The sequence below is a fragment of the Spea bombifrons genome, chromosome 7 (assembly GCF_027358695.1).
Source record: "Spea bombifrons isolate aSpeBom1 chromosome 7, aSpeBom1.2.pri, whole genome shotgun sequence".
NCBI classification, from domain to species: Eukaryota; Metazoa; Chordata; class Amphibia; order Anura; family Pelobatidae; genus Spea; species Spea bombifrons.
Genome location: NC_071093.1, coordinates 28064837 through 28085294, shown reverse-complemented (window position 1 = coordinate 28085294; position 20458 = coordinate 28064837). Strand labels below are relative to the sequence as shown.

At 41.6% G+C, this 20458-nt stretch overlaps 1 protein-coding gene across 1 annotated transcript in view; it reads right to left on the bottom strand.

The window, feature by feature from the left end:
* Positions 1-58: 58 nt before the first annotated feature.
* The window catches only part of STAT4 (signal transducer and activator of transcription 4), a 60964-nt gene continuing 40564 nt past the window's right edge, over positions 59-20458 (bottom strand). Inside the window, exons 14-24 of the mRNA XM_053471851.1 lie at positions 19589-19633; positions 14221-14304; positions 13459-13578; positions 12114-12252; positions 11412-11464; positions 9022-9116; positions 8545-8681; positions 7121-7309; positions 5704-5770; positions 1856-1964; positions 59-167 (exon numbers count right to left, since the gene is read on the bottom strand). Of these exons, the coding sequence (XP_053327826.1) occupies positions 153-167; positions 1856-1964; positions 5704-5770; positions 7121-7309; positions 8545-8681; positions 9022-9116; positions 11412-11464; positions 12114-12252; positions 13459-13578; positions 14221-14304; positions 19589-19633 (1053 nt within the window). The 3' untranslated portion in view covers positions 59-152. The remainder of the gene's footprint in view (positions 168-1855; positions 1965-5703; positions 5771-7120; positions 7310-8544; positions 8682-9021; positions 9117-11411; positions 11465-12113; positions 12253-13458; positions 13579-14220; positions 14305-19588; positions 19634-20458) is intronic.

Below are 20458 nucleotides of genomic sequence, written 5' to 3'. Positions count from 1 at the left end.
ATATATATATATATATATATATATATATATATATATATATATATATCAAATGTGGCTGGCAGGATACGATATTTACAAGAATTAGGAAGCGTTTAGGTGTTGATAATGTAAAGTTCTGCTTCTGTAGAGTTTGAAATTCTGCCATCAGCTGATCAGGATGAATTCATCTAGAATGCAAATGAAAAAGAAATCTGTCATATTAAGGAAAACAGATATTACTCCAAGACACGCATCTGTCAGTATAGGATTATTATGTTTTAAAGCATACAAATTCATTTTCAAAACAATAACGCACGGACATCTAAGCTCTTATATGATATTTTTATATGTTTGCATTCTATTTTGTAAGTGGTGGTACACAATTTGTAAACTCCAAAGAAATATTTAGATGTACCCGCAGTAGTCTAATAAAAAACTACAATATAAATTGTGTAGAATGCTATAGCTAAGGGCCATAAATGTCACTTCCAAGGATCTTGAGCAGGGTCTTCTAGGGCAATAAGGCTTAGGAACATAATTACAGCAAAATAATCAAATGAAAACCTAGCTCCCAGTCGGAGCCCTCTCTCACCCATATTTTGCTGGTCCAAGCTGACCAGACTAAAAACTCTCTTATTCTCCCTACTAGACCCAGCTAAACCAGGGTCTGGAGAACTTTCCCCAGACAGCAGTCTCAAATCCACGCAGGTAATACCACACTTATCTTGTGGATCTTTCTTCAGCTCCTCTCCCTGCCCTGAGAGCACAGGAGAACTTCCTCTGCCCTAAACAGTCTCCCTGATTGTGAGGCTTCAATGGGTTTAAATGTCCATGTCCTGCATCTGTTGCATTCCTTGTGAAAATCCCAGACTGGACATTCAAAATTTGGCGTGGACTTTTCGATGTCAAGGGGAATGGAGCACCCTGCTCTCCAGTTGCTTTACATCAGGGACCCATATACATGATTTGTACAGTACCAATGCAGAAAATCCAAACAAATCATTGCCCTAGGACTTACAGTGTTACTTGCTATATGTATGTATATATTATGCACATGTACAAAAATATGAGGATGTAAAATTTTCCTGGATATGTGCTATAACTAAGATTGTATGGTATATTTTACCACATGACTTATTTACTAAACCAATGAGTTGAGGTGAATTATTTTCACCAATTTCTATTTATAATGAAAGGCTGATCTGGCACTCTACTAAGAATCAAACTCTACAGATTATGCAGGGGCAACTTGGCAAAGACATAACTAATTAAGCACATGAGGTGTGTAGTTTTAATTCATCATAAGTCAACTACAACTCACAGCTTGGTGGAAATGATTGATTCCCTATACTGCATCTTCTCGGCTGAGTCTCTGTACTCTAGCTGTTGACAGTCAAATGACTGTTGATTGTGAATTTTGCCCAAGTTGACCTATTCAGGGAACTATAAGTGCATCGTGCTTTTACTACGGTAAAATGCCAGTCACCAAAAAAATCATCTCTGTGCTTTCATTTGTCTTCTATGGAGTCTTGGTAAATAGCAATGCATTATTGAACATAAGTGGCCAGTACAAGGGAAAAAAGATCAAAGGGGGTCCACCTTGAAACTTTGCTTATAGCAGAACTGTTGTTGTCGAGCAGCTTCAAGGGCAGATAAATGAGCTGAGCCATTTAATTGTACATGAAGGGAAAAATAACAGACTACAGAATGTGGAGAAATGGGAGGGGTTGAAGGTGTGTTGAAAGTAGGGACAAGGAAATGCTTTGCAATAGGAATCCAGGAATGGTCAAAACAAAAATGGCATCCTTTCTGTCACAGGTATGTACATTGTGGAAAACAATTTTTTATAGTAACAAAGTCAGAAGGCTTAACTTACAGCCATTTCTATTTCTTTTGGGGTGAGATGCTCATGTAGGGCTGCTAATACGCTTGGAGACATAGGAAGGTCCAGTGGAGAAGGAGGTGGAGATGTACCACTTGATGGGCTGGGAAATGGTAAACAAAAATAATGTTATAATCCGTATTCATTCTATACTGTGTTTAAGAACCTTGGTGTACGTATGTAATGTAAGCCTAAAACTAGCAAGTAAAAAGACAACACAGGACTGAAGAATGAAAGGAAGCCTAATGAGGTGAAAAAAATGATTCAAAGGAACCTGGTATTGAAATGCCCCATATAATATTCTGGTGATGACACACAAAGCTGCTTTTCTGTATGTCAGCATAAAAAAGTAAAATATGAGTATACATAATATAGTTATGATATAATTTTCAGCAAAGCTGTACTGTTTATGTGTCAGGGATTCGAAAGTGAGGCTCAGATATTGAGATGGCCTGGGACAAGGCAACCACAGGGTGGAGCACCAAGGTCTCTGAACACATGATACTTTGGCTCCATAGAATGGGAGCACTGCAGGAACAACGACACCCTGTCTACCACAGTTTGCATGCATGTACACCGGTGATTGGCAAAAGTAGAATTGCACTGACAGTGCCAGCCTCTTAATAGCAACCTCTGGTGAAGTAAGAAACATGCATGGACTAAATAAGGTAGTCCTGAGTGAAGAACAAGAACAAACAACATCCTCAAGAAGGGCGCTAGACCACAAATCCTTGACAAATAAACAAACAAGACAAAACTATGGAAGCAATGAGGAGCTGGTTACTCAGATGAACTTACAGGAACATAGTTAGAGCCAAAGAGAATAAATACAAAAAGGCAGGTTGAACAAGGAAGACGCAACAAGGGAAGGAGTATGGAGCCAAGACCCAAAGAAATTATGCAAATGATTTCTTACACACACCCTCCAAAAGGAACAAGGTGAGTTAGGGTGTAGATCAAAAGAGAAAGACAAAGTATCTAAACACTAACATATGATACACACAAGACAAAATTGAAGTGTGATGCAGAGGTGAGACGTCTTCTAAAAAGCCTTCCTTAGACCCAGACTGTATTCTTGAAATTTAGGCCTTTCTCCAACCTCCCTTTTGTGGGAAAAATAATTGAAAAATGTGTGTTAATTCAACTTGAGGCCCATCTCTCAAGAAACAACATCTTCCCAATCATGTTGAAACATGTTCTAAATGATCTCCTGATGGCAAGAGACAAAAGTGATTACTTCATACTAATTCTTTAAGATCTACATTTTACACCATTAATCATCAGATGCCTATGCAGTCTGGGAGGTACAGTTCTAATGTTGTAAATTATTCCTTACAGGGAGATAACAGCGTGTCGTCAGGAATATGCTCTTCAGCTCCCACACTACTAACGTGTGGAATACCACAGGGATCTATTCTATCTCCCACTCTATTTTCCATATACATACTGCCGCTGGGGGGACATAATTAGTCACTGTTTAAGATATCACTGCTATGTGGATTATGCAGATGATATGAAACATTATCTTTCCTTTGCACCAGGAACTAAGGATTCAACATCTCTAATCAACAGATGCTTAGGAGATGGGCAAAAGTAAACCCTGACAAGACAGAAGTCCTGGTGTAAAAAGGAGGAAAAAGGATAACTTGGCCAATCATATTTAATCCGAAACCTTGGAGTGGTGCATGACAGTGGTTTGTCACTTAAACAAAATCTTCCTTCTTTCACCTGAGAATCATAGTCAGGATAAAGCATTTTATCACCTACAGATGGCCCAAAATGCAACAGCCAGACTATTAACAAATCAGCCTTGCTTATGCCATATCACACCTATTCTCTGTTCTCTTAAATGAAGAATATATTTTAAGATAGGCTTGTTGGCATTTAAAGCAATAAATAGCTATTATCACCCTACATCCCAACTCGGCCCCTTCTTTCTACACATCTGTCTCTTGTTTTAGTGAGAGAGGCCTCAACTTTATCACCCTACACCCCAAACCGGCCCCTTCTTTCTACACTCTTCTTTTAGTGAACAAAATCAAGCTCCAGCACATTCTGTCATGCTGCTTCAACATTTCAGAACTCTCTTCCACATTCCGTCAGAGAGGACTCAACTTTAGAAACTTTTAAATAAAAGACTTAAGACTCATCTCCCATGCATTCAGCTAATTCACTTGTATTGTTCCCCATTAATGTCCAATTATATAACTACATAAAGTTAATAGATATGTTTACCCCTGTAAAGCGCTTTGAGTCCCACAGGGAGAAAAGTTATATAAATGCTTGTTGTTGTTGATTCACAGATGTTTAAAAAGGGGCAGAACATACATGCATGGTCGGATGAAAGTAACAGATGGCATAACAATAAACAAAGATATGCAGACACTTAGTACTTCTTGGAACCGACTGTAGTCGTTTGGTAGGTATCACAAAATCTTGTTGGACTGAAGAAGTAAGGAGCAATGATGGCTTGGAAATTGGGGCAGAACAGGGATCTCCATAGAAATGGCAGCTGGCACTACATAAAAGCAAAACCAATAAACCAATAAAGCATCCATGAGGACTCCATTAGCTGGTCATTTTGCCTGGGATCCCACAGGGTGAAATGGTCCCGTTGCAAGAGATTGCATTATTAAGACGGGTGTCACAACAAGAGATAACACATATGGCCAAGCCTGTGGATTTTACAGGCTCAAGTAAGGGTGTCCCATGGAGTTCATGTCCATGCAACGCCTATTTTCCAGGTAGCCAGTGCAAAGCAGGGCAAGGGGAACAGAAGGAATAAAAGGAAGAGGGCAGATTTAGATATGAAAGAAGCGATGGAATTGGACAACACAGATGTTCACAAGTGGAAACTAAGCCTAATGAGGCAGCCCAGCTGGTGGTACATTTCTGGTACTATGGCAGTTATTCTGCTGAAAAATGAGTCACATCACCATAACTACTAATGTAAGGGACATATTACCAGAACATTATGCAATATTTTGCTATGGTGATAACAGAAATACATTTACCTCTGGGGTTGTTCTAAGCCCCCTTAGTAACCACCATCCTTACTATCGAGCTACTGGATATGAAATCATATCCTGGCACTTTGTGTCTCAAAGGTGTGCCACATCTTTGAATACAGACTACAGAGGCTGGTGCTGGCTCTGATCAGAGATCACCCCTGTAACAGGCCTGTGGTGTTTAAACCAAATATAAAAAATATATCTCACAAAAGTTCGTCTACTTTAACAGATATTTAATAAGAGACAAAAACACAGTAACATACAATAAATGAGTGACAGCCCAACATACAATGCAACAACATACAAATTCCAAGACTAACCTGCAACCTAAAGGTCCAACATAACCCAGCACACCACCGATTACCCCATCCATGCAGGATGATGGGCAGAGAGAGACTGAACTAAGATTTTGCATTCAACAGGCATATTGAATCACTGTAGGTGTGCCCTCGTTAACATATCAAAAGACATGTGATACAGGAAGAGTTCAACTGGCAAAAACATTGACAACAATACTTATGTCACCACAAGGCCTATTGAGCATTAACACGCTAGAGGGGCTGATTGCCCAAGAGGGTGATCTTCCCCCTGGTTTTGCAGCAGAAGGACTGCTGCACCCTTGAATCTAGGTAGAGAATACATTGGTTAATAAGACTATTCTTACATTGCACTAGAAACACGTGTTATACATAGATGTTTCTATAATAAACCACAAATAAAAAATATATACTCTGACAATTAATCTGGCATATTTGAATCAGAATGCCTTTTGTTCCTAATATGAAGTACAGACATGTTTATACATGTTATGAGCGGGTGCTATTCACTTACAGTGTGGACATAGGAACGAAAACTGATGGAACATAACCTTTGTCTCTATTTTCTGTGGGTCTTGATGCTAGGAGCAAAAGAAAATAAGTACATTAAGTTTCAATACAAGAATTTATATATTTACAATTGACCAAAATCCTACCAACCAGGGGCGTAACTAGAAGCCTCAGGGCCCCCGGTGCGAGAATCTGTCAAGGGCCCCCCTACCCCATCTGCCTCCAACCCATCTCAGGCTATCTACCCTCTCTCCCCCTCCTCACTATCTACCCTCTCCCCACCCCCCCTTTTCACCATCTACCCTCTCCCTACCCCCCTTCTCACCATCTACCCTCTCCCTATCCCCCTTCTCACCATCTACCCTCTCCCTATCCCCCTTCTCACAATCTACCCTCTCCCTACCCCCTTTCTCACCATCTACCCTCTCCCTACCCCCTTCTCACCATCTACCCTCTCCCTACCCCCTTCTCACTATCTACCCTCTCCCTACCCCCCTTTCACTATCTACCCTATCCCTACCCCCCTTTTCACTATCTACCCTCTCCTACCCCCCTTTCACTATCTACCCTCTCCCTACCCCCCTTTTCACTATCTAACCTTTCCCTACCCCCTTTTCACGATCTACCCTCTCCCTACCCCTTCTCACGATCTACCCTCTCCCTATCCACCTTCTCACTATCTACCATCTCCCTATCCCCCTTCTCACTATCTACCCTTTCCCTACTCCCTTCTCACTATCTACCCTCTCCCCTCCTTCTCACTATCTACCCTCCCACCCTTGTCACTATCTACCCTCTCCTCCCCCTTCTCACCATCTACCCTCTCCTTACCCCCCTTTGTAGGTCACTTACCATGCAGTTCTGTGGTGGGGGCGCAAGGCCTCTGTCTCGCTGCTCTGCCGAGGTGCGCATTGCTTCACTGCTGAGGGCCGGCATATGACGTGAAGCGCCGGCACCCGAGACAGACACCTCACGCTCCCACCACTGCAGTCGGGGGAGCACTGAGGCAGGCGGCGGCAGGGAGCAGAGGAGACAGAGGGGCGCCGAGCGGTTGCTGAAAACGACCACTTGGCACCCCTTGGGCCCCCCTGACTGGCAGAACTCCAGGGCCCGGTCGCAGTCGCGACCCCTGCGATCCCGGTAGTTCCGCCACTGCTACCAACCAGTCAGAAGAAGATAAAGGGCCCTAATAATTATTTAAATGGTGGATATTAGAGAAATAAACCCCTTAACAAGTTACCACTATATAACCAATATATATATATAGAGTGTAGAGGTTGTAGCCGTACTAGTCCAGTGGTATCAATATCAAATAACAGATGGATTAAGTATCTTGTGATAATACCTTTTTTATTGGACTAACAGAATTTTGGAATGACAAGCTTTCGGGAGCTTGTATATATATATCCTTAGTGACCTACCTTCAGTCTCCTGGCTATTGTAATGTTTTCCAAAAGCTTTGTCTTTTGGGATGTCTGGATACAGATATTTCAGTGGGTTTTCAGGAGCATTCTCAGCCTCTATGACTTTGTAATTTCGGAGGATATCCGCAAAAGGAAGAGCATTTAATCGTCCTTTATTGTATGGTTCCACTGAGTGGAATCTTACTTCTGTTATGTAAACAAAAGAGAAAGTAAATATACAAATCGCACCAAACATAGAACCATGAACATGGATTTGATGATTTGTTTTTGGTTTAGGCTTTAGCTATGGATGATGTCCTTTCAGGACATAAAGTTGTGTGAAAAAGAAAAGCACACCCTCTTTAAGTTTTTACATACCAGGACATAATAACAATAATCTGTTCCTTAGTAGGTCTAAAAATTAGGTGAATACAATCTCAGACGAACAACAACACATGACATATTACACCATGCCATGATTTATTCAACAAAATAAAAAGCCAAAACAGAGAGGCCATGTGTGCTAAGTAGCAGACGGGTGCTGCTAATTAAATGCCCTTGATTATTTGATCATTAGCAAGTGTGACCACCTCTATAAAAGCAGAAGTTTTAGCAGTTTGCTGGGCTGGAGCATTCAGGTGTGTGTTAACACAATGCCAAGCATGAAAGACACCAGCAATGCTTTTAGAGAAGCGATTGTTGCTGTCCATCTTGTTTTGCAGCCAAAGGACCTGGGAACCTTGCAGTCATTGAGTTGACCAAAGTATTCTAGAGTCAAATGTGAGGCCATCTGTCCTGCAGCTAAAGCTTGGGTCATGCAACAGGACAATGATCCCAAGCACACCAGCAAATCTACAACAGAATGGCTGAAATTAAAAGAATCAAGGTGTTACCCTGTCAAAGTCCAGACCTTGAAATGCTGTGGCGGGACCATAATAAAGAAGTGCATAAACAAATGGCCACAAACCCCAATGAACTGAAGCAACGTTGTAAAGAAGAGTGGGACAACATTCCTCCACAACAATGCGAGAGACTGAAAGTCGTACAGAAAATTAATACCTTCAAGTTATTGCTGCTAAAGATGGTTCAACAAGTTATTGAATCATAAGGTATAGTTTTTCACACATGGCTTCTCCATGTTGGCTTTATTTTAGTTGTATAAATCATGACACTGTAATATGTTATTCCTGTACAGGTGGCTCGTGTATAATTTCCAGGGGTTCTAATGAGACCAATATGAACAGAAAGTGCTTATGTTTATTTCAACAGTAGCACTTTCCTGCTAATGACTGGTCGCTTATAGCAGTCCAATCTGACATGAAATGTGAGGAGTTGAGGGATGTGGTACAACTTCAGCAGGCGAGAGTGGGGAGTGGACTGCCTTTAGTAAAAGCATGTTGTCCATAATGATTAGAAATATAATGATTTAAGTTTACACTCACCACTTTCCGAATGAAATACCCATGTAAATGTAATACTCCCTAGATGACTTTCACTGAATCTCAGAAGAAAAGTCCCAGGCATCTTGTCCTTTAATAAGATTCTCTCTCTCTCTTTGCTTACAAATCCAATAATGAACCTGAAACAGAGAACAGAATAGCTTATAAAAACGTTTTATACTATGGAATCTACTGGTGATATATAATTAAATGTCATTTATGCTTGCAAGTCCAATTATGAATTCACGTAGTTAACTTGAACATAATACAAACTATTATCAAAGGCACAAATAAGTAAAATAAAGCAAAAATTGTGTTTGCGTCAGTTTCCCATTCTGTTTGAAAATAAACTAATACTTAAAGAACATCTATTCATGCAAACGTAAAGCAGATACATTTACTATAGCAATAAGTAAATTCCCCCAGGATACAATGTGTTTTCCCGTGCACAAGTGAGTAATCTTCTGAGGAAAAAACTACCCATCAATCCAAATTGCAAGAAGGTGTTTCTTGATCAGTTCTAGTATTGCTTCAAGCCATGCCCAAAATGAAAATGTCTTTCCAGGTAAGTGTTCCTGCAAATAATAACAGCAATGGATCAGAAATATTTCGCTGAAAAAATAGATGTTAGAAAACCATTCAGACAATCAATCTTGCCTAATCTGAAATACAAAATGGGTCTCAATTGTCGATTTTATTTTATGTCTATCCCAAAATGTTTGATTTTCCCTTGTTTGTAACAGGTGAAAAGATGTGTGCATATCCTTAAGGATATGCTAAAGCATAAAAAGCCTGGTTAAGTACATTGGCAAAACAGATAACTAGGATTTAAACAGTTGGATTATCACAGATGCACAAACAGTTCAGAATCATAATTGGTTGACACTTAAGAAAGGTATAGGAATGTTGTTGTACAAATGTAGACCTGAAATTGTTTCAAGATAATTTTGAAACAGTCTCTCACTCATGCAGTGGTGTACTTTGGGGGGGGGTTACATATTTAGTTAGGACTTTCTTCTATACTTTGAAGTTTGATCTACTTTGTTCAGATTGTTGTTCCATTAAATAAAACATCAAGGAAGGTTCCCCCAATGTCCATTAACTTTAATGTAAATGCATGTTACAGTGGCTGTATGTTTAACCCCTTAATGACAAAACCTGTACATGTACGGGCTCAAAATGTACTGTTTTTCAATGGGTTTAGGGAACGCCCATTGTCCTTAAGGGGTTAAGTATGCCTGTATGTGTATGTTATAAGTGTGTGTTGGAGTAAGCACACGTGTATGTATGTAATGCGAGGCTGTAAACCCCAGGGAGATGATTAGCATGGCATTTGGGCGCAGGTGCTATGCATATCATACATATGGGTCCCTGGAGCAATTGGAGAGCAGGGTGGGCCAATGCTCCGTTCCCCCACTCTGTGGAAAAGCCATGCCAGCTTTTCCAAGAGGCTAGAAGTCTGCAGCATCCGGTCCGGGATTCCTATGGAGCCTGATAATCAGAGAGACTGTTGGGGGAAGAAGAAGGGAAAGGAGAGGCCCTGAGGAAGACCATCCCTGAGCCAGGTGAGGCATCACCTATCTGGACCTTTTGTGTGCTGTCTGGGGGAGGTTTTCCAGAGCCTGGCTTAGCTGGGTCTGGCTGGAATATCAGGTTAGTGGGTGTTTAGGCTGGTCAGTCTGGACCAGCATAGCTCCAATTGGGAGCTAGGTTTTTTCTTTTTATGATTTGGTTTTGGGGTTTTGTGTTTGAGCAGTTTAAAATAAAGCACTGTTTTTGCTACAAGCCGGTGTTTCTGACTCTGATTGCCCTAGAAGACTGTGCTTAGGACCCCTAACATAATTCATGCACTGCCCCTACCACAATCATTATCCTCCAACCACAAAAACTTCTATCCCCTACACTCCACATTGCATCAAAATCATCCCCTCTATCTTTATACCCCCTTACATAACTTCTCATTAACTCCATACCCACCCAGCATTATTTCTCCATCATTTTCATACCCTTCCCTCAGTACTTCGTCTTTACTGTACCGGAAGGACAGGACACAGAAGAAGAAGAGGCAAGAGGAAAAACGAAGAGGAGGAGGAAAAGTAACTAACAGAGGAAAGGTAGGAAAACATTAAGTGAGAGTGGATTAGTAAGTGTGTGAGAGTGATGGGTGTTATGCTGTAGTTTATGCTTAATGTTTGTGAATGAGTGTGTGATAGCATGGATGTGTAAGTGGGGGGGGTAGCATGGCATAGGGAGGCTGTAATCACATTAATATGATGCCCAGGTTCCAGCATGTACTGGATGCCTGGGCATGATAGGAGTGTGATTGCTGTTAGCGGTAGGCCTACACCACATCAATGTTTCGCTTAGTATATAGTGAAAGGGGTTATGCTACATTATTGGCAATGTCTGGCTCAATATATAATGATAGCAGTTATGCTGTACCATCATCAATGAGTGCCTCAGTATATAATAACAGTTATGCTGCACCACTGTCAATATTTGCCTCAGTATATAATGATAGCAGTTATGCTGCATCACCGTCAATGTGTGCCTCAGTATATAGTGATAGGTGTTATGCTGTACCCCAGTCAATGTGTGCCTCAGTATATAGTGATAGGTGTTATGCTGCACCCCTGTCAATGGTTGCCTAACGACAGAAGCTATGCAGTTTTTCCCAATAAAAAAATAATTATATATATATATATATATATATATATATATATACACACACACACACACATATATATATATATATATATATATATATATATATATATATATATATATATATTGATCCTTTATGCAGCCCGGAGCCCCCGCTCGTGATTCGCTCATAATGAACTTACTAGTAATACAATGGAAATGCATACCTTACAGAATCTAGCCCAGGAAATTTGATTGTCAGTTTTGTTCAATGGCTGTCCTGTAAGAAAAAAAACATATGTCAGTTCACTAAAAGCCTATTGTTTTTAACCACAAAACCACCTATCAAGATTTCTAGTTTTGTAATCGCTCTCTTTTGATTAAAATGCACATTTTTCTTGATTGGTTCAGACAGCCTTTGCAGAAACTTCAGAGGCCAATTTCTCAATTTTGTTTGTTTTACATCTACCTTTGCCAATCAAGAAGTAAGTAAAGCTCTGATAACGTCTGTGATTTTCAGTGGTATATATGGCCTTGTTTGTCTTTCTTTTCTGACAAATCTTACTGTAAAATTTGACCAAATATTTTATAATGTTCTGCTTTAAGCATATTTGAGACCTCACTCTTTATGAAGGATTAGGGTAATCCCTAGCTAAAAAAGAACATAGAGAAGTTAGTTAGCTTTATTGAGTCTGAAAGTAACTCATGATTTTGCTAAGATCTTCTGCTCTTCGTGACAAAGGGCAGTATATATAATGTCTTACCTGCCTAAATATTGAAGCACGGACTATCAGAAAAACATAGGTAGACATTAGGGTACATTTATTTGTTTTTAAAATATGGAGTGGTATTAGGTGTGTTTTTCTTTCTTTTTTGTGTTGTTCCATTAAGTAACAACTTAAACATTTTACAGCTCAGTGGCTTTTTACCAACAAGTTTTTCTCCCAGCATGCCGAGTTGTTCAGAATTTAGTCCCCGTCCTACATAAGATGAAAACTGCCAGCTTAACACTTCCAGGAGCTGGTTCAAATTGGTTGAAGGTGGGTTAGCGAAGAAAGAAAGATTCTGCTGAAAACACAAATAACACCCAATATATAAACATAAATGTGTGTGCATCTGGAAATAAAGAACGGGGGCTTTTAGAGTAAAATTATTTTCTTTAATCATTCAATTCTATTGGCTATGAAAATGTTTACTCTATAATGCTTCTGCTACAGTCTAAGATGTAACTGGGAGATAAGTTGATTATGTATACATTTCCACAAGTTAAACATCATTGGAACAGTAGTATATTTCTGTACGTATATACATTTGATCCTCAGAAAATGTAATAATGCTAATGCTAATAATAATAACAATATAGCTGAGAGCTGTTTTATATAGGTAATGCTACCTAAAACAATTGACTATTTTCTAGTAAATTCCTATTATCAGGGCCATAACTAGGGTTCTTGGTACATCACATCCACTTCTGGAAGTAGAGGAAGGCAGGAAATGGTGCGGGGCATGGCTTTTGAGAGGATCTAGTGTCCCCCTACCCCTGTACCCTTGTTTCGGCTCAGCCTACTTTACCCAAGAGTAACAAAACTACATTTGGTCCACTGAGCAGGAAATTACAATCTGAGACTAGCTACTGTGATGATTTAAAATCTCACTGGGCTACCACAATTGAATTTGATATTATGGATAAAGTGGTTAAAAAAAGCATACAATATATGAATAATAATATTAAAGTGATATTTGCATTATCATAACTGTATTTCCACAACAGTAGGGGTATATATACATAGAGAGAGCAAATCTAGGGCAAAGTCATGATAATGAGGCAAACAGCAGTATAATTCTATGGGTTACTATGGTGACTGCACCACATTCTAGATAGCCTCCCTATTGTTCTCATTAGGTGTCATGTACAGTAGCTTTAACTGCTATGTGCATGGCAGTGGTGTACAGCTGCATTTCTTTCAACTGAAACAATGAGTTTATGCCATTGTACTTTAGGGCAGTGATGTATCCTGGCCTGATTATGGGGCAGATCACCCTCTCACGCAATCAAGCCCCCCGGTGTGTTGTTCCTCAATGGGACAGTTTCAGGGAAGGTCATAGGTCTCCCTAACTGGCCTATTTACACCATGGAAGCTCCGTCAGCTCACCATAGCCTCCATAGACTTCTTAAAAGGTGTCAGGTGCCTTTAAGACATAGCGACTTGTTTTTTAAGCGACTTTTATTGTACCGTGGATGGAGACCATGTTTTCACAGAGAAATCTACTTACAGGTTGTGTTGGTGTCCACATATGAGGCTCAGCTGTAAAAAGGTTGTACCAAATAATAGAAGCCCATGCACTTGGTAACTGACTTACATTGGAAATCATCACCACAGGCAGTGAGTTGGTCTATTCAAACAAAGGGAAAGAAATCAGACCTTAGCTATTATTCAAGCAAACAAAGAAACAAATAGTAACACTTAGGACTTTGATAAGTCTCAGCACAAATCTCCTAACTATATGCAGACAAGACATGTATTTAGTCAGCAACTCCAAACTTTTACTCAACAAAAAGAGCAACAGTGGGGTCAGAAGAGGTGAAGTTGCTACCAGGCATTCATTATGCATGTCTTACCCACTTCTTCATGGTGGCTGAACATAAGGGAGTACAGCAATATGTATCCAAGGGCACCCTCTGCTTCCGTGGTGGCTTGTTGTACTGGCTATAGGGATATTACTAGTTCTGCCAGTTAGAGCTGAAGACATCTTTACAATTCAAGGCAATTTACATGTTAAACCACAAGAGATTGTGGACTATTGGTAAAATGTAATAAGAAGTGAGTGGGAATTATTACACATGTGGGGCCACCATCTGTTTATGCACAAATACCACAATTAAAAAAAAAACAACCATGTTAGCAATATACCATTGCACAAATGAAAGTATGTATAAATACCACAAATTATACTATAATAAAAAGCAATATAAGAAAACATTAATCAATTAGAAATGTCTTGTCAACTGAACTAAAAATTACTATAAATACTTACTTCTAAATCCATAGTTAATCCATACAAGCATACTTGAGTTTCAAAACTTATTGAATGTAGTTCTTCTGTTACCATGTGAGAGCCCTAGAGAAAATGTACTTTTTAATTAAATGATAATCTACAAGAATACAAAACCCTATCCCACCCACAATTGTGATCAAAAGTTTGCATACCCAATTATTAATATATGTAGCATTTTTAAAGAAAACATAACCGAGCAGGCAGAACATGTTTCTTTTATTTCTTATGGGACTCATATTCAACTGTAGGTTATAACAGAATGCGACAATCATAAAACAAAATGTGTCAACAAAGAAAAAAATTAAATGACCCTTGTTCAAAAGTCTGCATACTCTTAGCTTTTAATATTGTGTATTGCCCCCTTTAGTATCAATGACAGAGTGCAGTCATTTGTAATGGTTGTCTATGAGGCCCCACATTCTTGCAGGTGGTATAGCTGCCCATTTGTCATGGCAAAATGCCTCCAGGTCATGAAAAGTCTTTGGTTGTCTTGCATGAACCCCACGTTTGAGATCTCCCCAGAGTGGCTCGATGATATTAAGGTCAGGAGACTGTGATGGCCACTCCAGAACCTTCACCTTTTTCTGCTGTAACCACTGGAGGGTCAACTTGGCCTTGTGCTTAGGGTCACTGTAATGCGGGAAAGTCCAAGAGTGTCCCATGCGCAGCTTTCATGCAGAAGAATGCAAATTGTCTGCCAGTGTTTTCTGATAACATACTTTAGAGCTCACCCCCCCAAAAACATCAGTGAGCCACCACCATGTTTCACAGTGGGGATGGTATTCTTTTTGCTATAGGCCTTGTTGACCCCTCTCTAAACACAGAGTTTCTGGTTGTGACCATAAAGCTTTATTTTGGTCTCGTCACTCCAAATTACAGTGTGCCAGAAGCTGTGAGGGATGTCAAGATGCTGTCGGGCATATTGTAACCAAGCTTTTTTTTGTGGCGTTGGCACATGTGGTAAAGTGTATGGGAGAGTGGTTGATGGGATATATATCTCACCTGGTTACCTCAGCCAGGCATGGTAGCAAACCCAGGTGCTCTCAGGTGAGGCTTCCTAAGCTCGTTACTGGGGAGGAAGCCTTAAAAGAGAGGGCTGTTAGGTTTGCAGAGAGAGAGGAGAAACTGAGTGAAAGAGCAGCTACAGCCAGCGCTGCAGCCCACCAGGTATGAAGCTTTACCCATGCAAAACCTGTTATTTTGCTTTGTGCCAGACCTTGGCTTGTAGAGAGGTATCCGGATGTTTAGTTAGAGCCGGACAGGCTTAGAGTTTGTTTTGTTTATACGGTGCTCTGTGCCTACAGCATCTAAATAAACCCGCTTCACGTTTGAAACCGGTGTGAAGACTGTCATTGCCGCCCCATGCGTGAGCTGTTCCCTACAATTGGTGGAGAATGCGGGCATAGTGGTGCTAGGAGCAACGGCATGACAAAACACTGCATCTGAAATTTGTGGACATTTAAAGGGCCGGAAGCATATGTCCTGAGTGAAAGCTGCAGCACTGTACGGCCCATCCGGCACAATGGAGGAGGTGATAAAGCAGCTGATACAGGCTAACCTGAGACATGAGCAGGCTTTTGAAGCCCAGCAACATGCGCAACAGCAGACTATGGCCCAACAACAGGAAACGAATCGCCTGTTAATGGAGCAGATTGCTGCGCTCAGAGAGACTGTTGTGGCTCAGCCCCAACGAGTGGAGGCAAGCCCCCTTGAGACTGTGGATGTGAGGAGGGCCGTTCAGCGGGGCTTACAAAAAATGACGCCCGACGATGACGTCGAGGCCTACCTCACCGTATTTGAGAGAGTGGCGGAGAGAGAGAGACTGCCAGTTGCAGAGTGGGCAGAAGTGATTGCACCCTTTCTGACTGGTGAACCGCAAAAGGCCTACTATGACCTCGGGGAGCAGGATGTCCGGGACTTTACAAAACTAAAAATGGAGATCCTTGCTCGCCTGGGTGTTACGCCCGCTGTTCGGGCCAAGAGAGTCCACTGTTGGAAATACACCATGGACAAGCCTGCCAGGTCCCAAATGTATGATCTTATTCATCTTGTACGTAAGTGGCTGGAACCAGAATCCACTACACCAGCCCAGATGGTGGAAAAGGTGGTAGTGGACCACTACTTCCGCGCCCTCCCGGCAGAGCTACAACGGTGGGTTGGGCATGGAGACCCCAGAACTGCTGAGCAGCTTGTCAACATGGTGGAAAGGTTCATAGCAACCGAGGACTTCCTCCGTGAGGTCCCTGCAGCACCAACACCTTCCAAGACCGTCAGACCCGCGACATCTTTGGGTAAGAGAGTTCCAGCTGGAGGTGTATGGAAAAATGTGAGCGAGAGCAGGGCTCTAGAGTTTGGGCGAGGGCAAAAGACTGATCCTGAACCCCTGGGGCCCCACAGTCCTAGAAAGGGCTCCCTACTAAAGAGGCCAGGGACCCCCCAGTGCTGGAGGTGCCAGGAGTGGGGACACATAGCCGCCTATTGCCCTCTTAACTCAGAACCCATGGTGTGTGACGCTAGTCGGCGTCAGTCCCTATTTGCAGAACCTGTTTGTGCAGCCATTCCAGAGTCAGAGACTGAGCCACATTTTTGTATGGTGACAATAAATGACTGCTCCGTGAAGGCACTTTTGGACTCGGGTAGCCTGGTGACTTTGGTTCGGGCCGGCCTTGTGGCTATGGACTACGTGCCGAACAAGCACATAAGAGTGCAATGCATCCACGGGGATATTGTCGCTTACCCTGTGGCCCCCATTAAGTTGGTGACCCCATCTGGAACTGTGACCTACGAGGTCGGAGTTGTAAAAAGACTTATGCATCCGGTTATATTAGGCCGCGATTTCCCCTTGTTCTGGGAGTTGTGGAAAAGGGGGAACGTTTCTGCAGCTGGGGAACAAACTCCGGCAGAGTCTGTACCCTTCCCTGTAAATAATGGGTCATGTGAGACGGCCATTGGAAACAATGATACCAGTAAGGGGCATGATGAGAAGGATGTAGGCCCACCTGAAATGTATAGTGAAGGTTCTTTCCCCTTCCAGGTGTTAGCTGGGGAGGAAGAAGAAGAAACTTCCCTACCCGGCCAACAGGTCTTAGATTTAGAAATGTCTCGGGGTAACTTCGGGACCGAGCAAGTGAGAGACCCCACTCTGGGAACTGCACGGTCAAATGTTACCGTAGTAAATGGGGTACCACAGGAACCCGAAGCTGACCAGAAATTTCCACATTTTGCCATGAATGGGGATCTAGTGTACCTGGGTTATATCATTGGTAGGGGGCTGGTTAAACCCCAGATCAATAAGATTGAGGCGATACAGAACTGGCCTAGGCCAGTAACTAAGAAACAAGTGAGGGCTTTCCTTGGCATAACCGGGTACTACCGTCGGTTCGTGCCCAACTTTGCCTCAATGGCAACACCATTGACAGACTTAACGAAGGGTGATAAGTCAGTGATGGTAAAGTGGAACCCCGAGGCAGAGAAGGCTTTTCAGAGTCTGAAGTCTGCCCTATGTGACCAGCCAGTGCTCGTTTCCCCAGATTTTAGGAAACCATTTCTGGTTCAGACAGACGCGTCTGCTACAGGTTTGGGAGCAGTTCTGTCGCAAGTGGTTAATGGGGAAGAACACCCAGTGCTGTACTTGAGTAGGAAACTGACCCCAGCCGAGGAAAATTATGCCATAGTGGAAAGGGAGTGTCTCGCCATCAAGTGGGCGTTGGAGTCCCTGAGATATTATCTCCTGGGCAGGGAATTCGTGTTGGTGACTGACCATGCTCCTCTGGCATGGATGAAACAGAATAAGGAGAGGAATGCAAGAGTGACCAGATGGTTTCTCTCCTTGCAAAATTTTAGATTTACAGTGGAGCATAGACCAGGGAAGTTACATGGGAATGCGGATGCGTTGTCCAGGGTGTACTGTATGGTTGCTGATGCTGTCCAGACCTCTGGTCTGGAGTCGACGGGGGGGATATGTGGTAAAGTGTATGGGAGAGTGGTTGATGGGATATATATCTCACCTGGTTACCTCAGCCAGGCATGGTAGCAAACCCAGGTGCTCTCAGGTGAGGCTTCCTAAGCTCGTTACTGGGGAGGAAGCCTTAAAAGAGAGGGCTGTTAGGTTTGCAGAGAGAGAGGAGAAACTGAGTGAAAGAGCAGCTACAGCCAGCGCTGCAGCCCACCAGGTATGAAGCTTTACCCATGCAAAACCTGTTATTTTGCTTTGTGCCAGACCTTGGCTTGTAGAGAGGTATCCGGATGTTTAGTTAGAGCCGGACAGGCTTAGAGTTTGTTTTGTTTATACGGTGCTCTGTGCCTACAGCATCTAAATAAACCCGCTTCACGTTTGAAACCGGTGTGAAGACTGTCATTGCCGCCCCATGCGTGAGCTGTTCCCTACACACAGTAAATGCTTCTTTCTGGCAACTCGGCCATGCAGCTCATTTTTGTTCAAGTATCGTCGTATTGTTCTTCTTGAAACAACCACACTGTCTGTATTTCTCCTGAGGTTACCTGTGGGGTTTTCTGTTCAATTCTTCTGGCAGTTGTAGCTGAAATCTTTCTTGGTCTACTTGACCTTGGCTTGCTTTTAAGAGATCCCCAAATTCTTCACTTCTTATTAAGTGATTGAACAGTATTGACTGGCATTTTCAAGGCTTTAGATTTTTTTATATCCTTTTATATCCTCTCCTCATGGCTCAGTATCTAGCCTGCTCAGTGCATCCACGTGAGAGCTAACAAAATTGACTATTTATCCACAGACACTAATTCCAATTTTAAAAAGCCACAGAATAAAGAGGGTCTTAGCTAGTTATAAAATGTTAAAGAAATAACAGCTGAGATACATTTCTTCAGCCAATGTCAACAACAGTAACTTACCATCTATCTATATTAAGGTTACATAAAATATGAAGTTCGATTAATACAGAAGCAATATGCTATTAAACAGCTTTGCATTGTGCATGGCAAGGTACACTTTTCCTTAAGCTACTCAATCACAAGAATCCATTCCCTAGGTGAAAACTGACTTTTTTCAGTAGGTACAAGTACTACATATTATGTAATATTATGTAAATGTGTAGTATGTGAATATGCAACATGCCGAAAACCTACTCCACCGCTCTAATAAGTGCAAGAAACGTTTCCATTTTTTTAAAAGACTAATCTGTATAGCTGAAAAAACACACTAATACACACTGATTTAAATTTCACTATCCAGGTAAATAAAAACATATGTACAGCAAGCTCAAGAACAACGTAAAGCACCATGTTGTTTTGCTTTTTCAATACATGGAGCCAAAACAATGTATTATGCATCTCAATTAACATAGATGTAGGAGTAAAAACATGGTTGTCATACCTCGTGGCTTTTATTTCCACTGCTTGACTTGCTTTCTTTTGGTTTCTATGTAAAAAAAACACACATAAGTAAATAAAAATAATGGCTAGTAATTTTCAGTGTTTGCTTAATTTTGTTTTCAATGAACATCATCAGTATAAATGTAATTTCTGATATTGATGCAGCCCTTAGAGGGAGGATAATATGGAATGAAAGACAATAGGAACTCACTGGCAGTTATGCTCTACCTTTGACAACACAAACAGGCGCTTTCCCCTTGGGGCCACCAAGGCCATGTAATGGAAAGAGAATAACCTGTGTGGTTCCTTTACTACAGTGAAAAGTAGTTCAAAATACTTTGCAGCATCATTTGTAGATGTGTGCATTCTGATTCATTCGAAGAGCAAATGTAACAATTTGCATTTTTTGTAAATTCGTACGAATCCCTAAAAATGAGGCAGGACCCCCACAAAATGAATGAAAATTAAGTAAAAAGCTCTTAATTTTCATTACATTTTGTGGGCTCATTCATTCACACTATCATTCACATTTTCTAACATTTTCATTTACACTCTCTCTCACGCTCTCTGAATGTCTCCCTACTTTCTCTGGAAACTTCTTATGTGTCTATCACCTATGTTTTCTGTCCCCATCTCCGTGGACATGACCTCCTGGTGAACTTCCAGTAATATCCTCTTCCCTGATTGGAGGATTGGGAAAAGGGGGATGCCCAGAGGTGCCCCGCCATTTTGCCCGAAGATGACCGCCCATGAACTTCTGTAAAATGGTTGACACTCTATGCTGAGCACTATGATAAGACATATCCCGCCACACTGAATTTTAAAGACAAGCAGGACTGAGTAACTATGGAGACTAACCAGCCCATGGAGC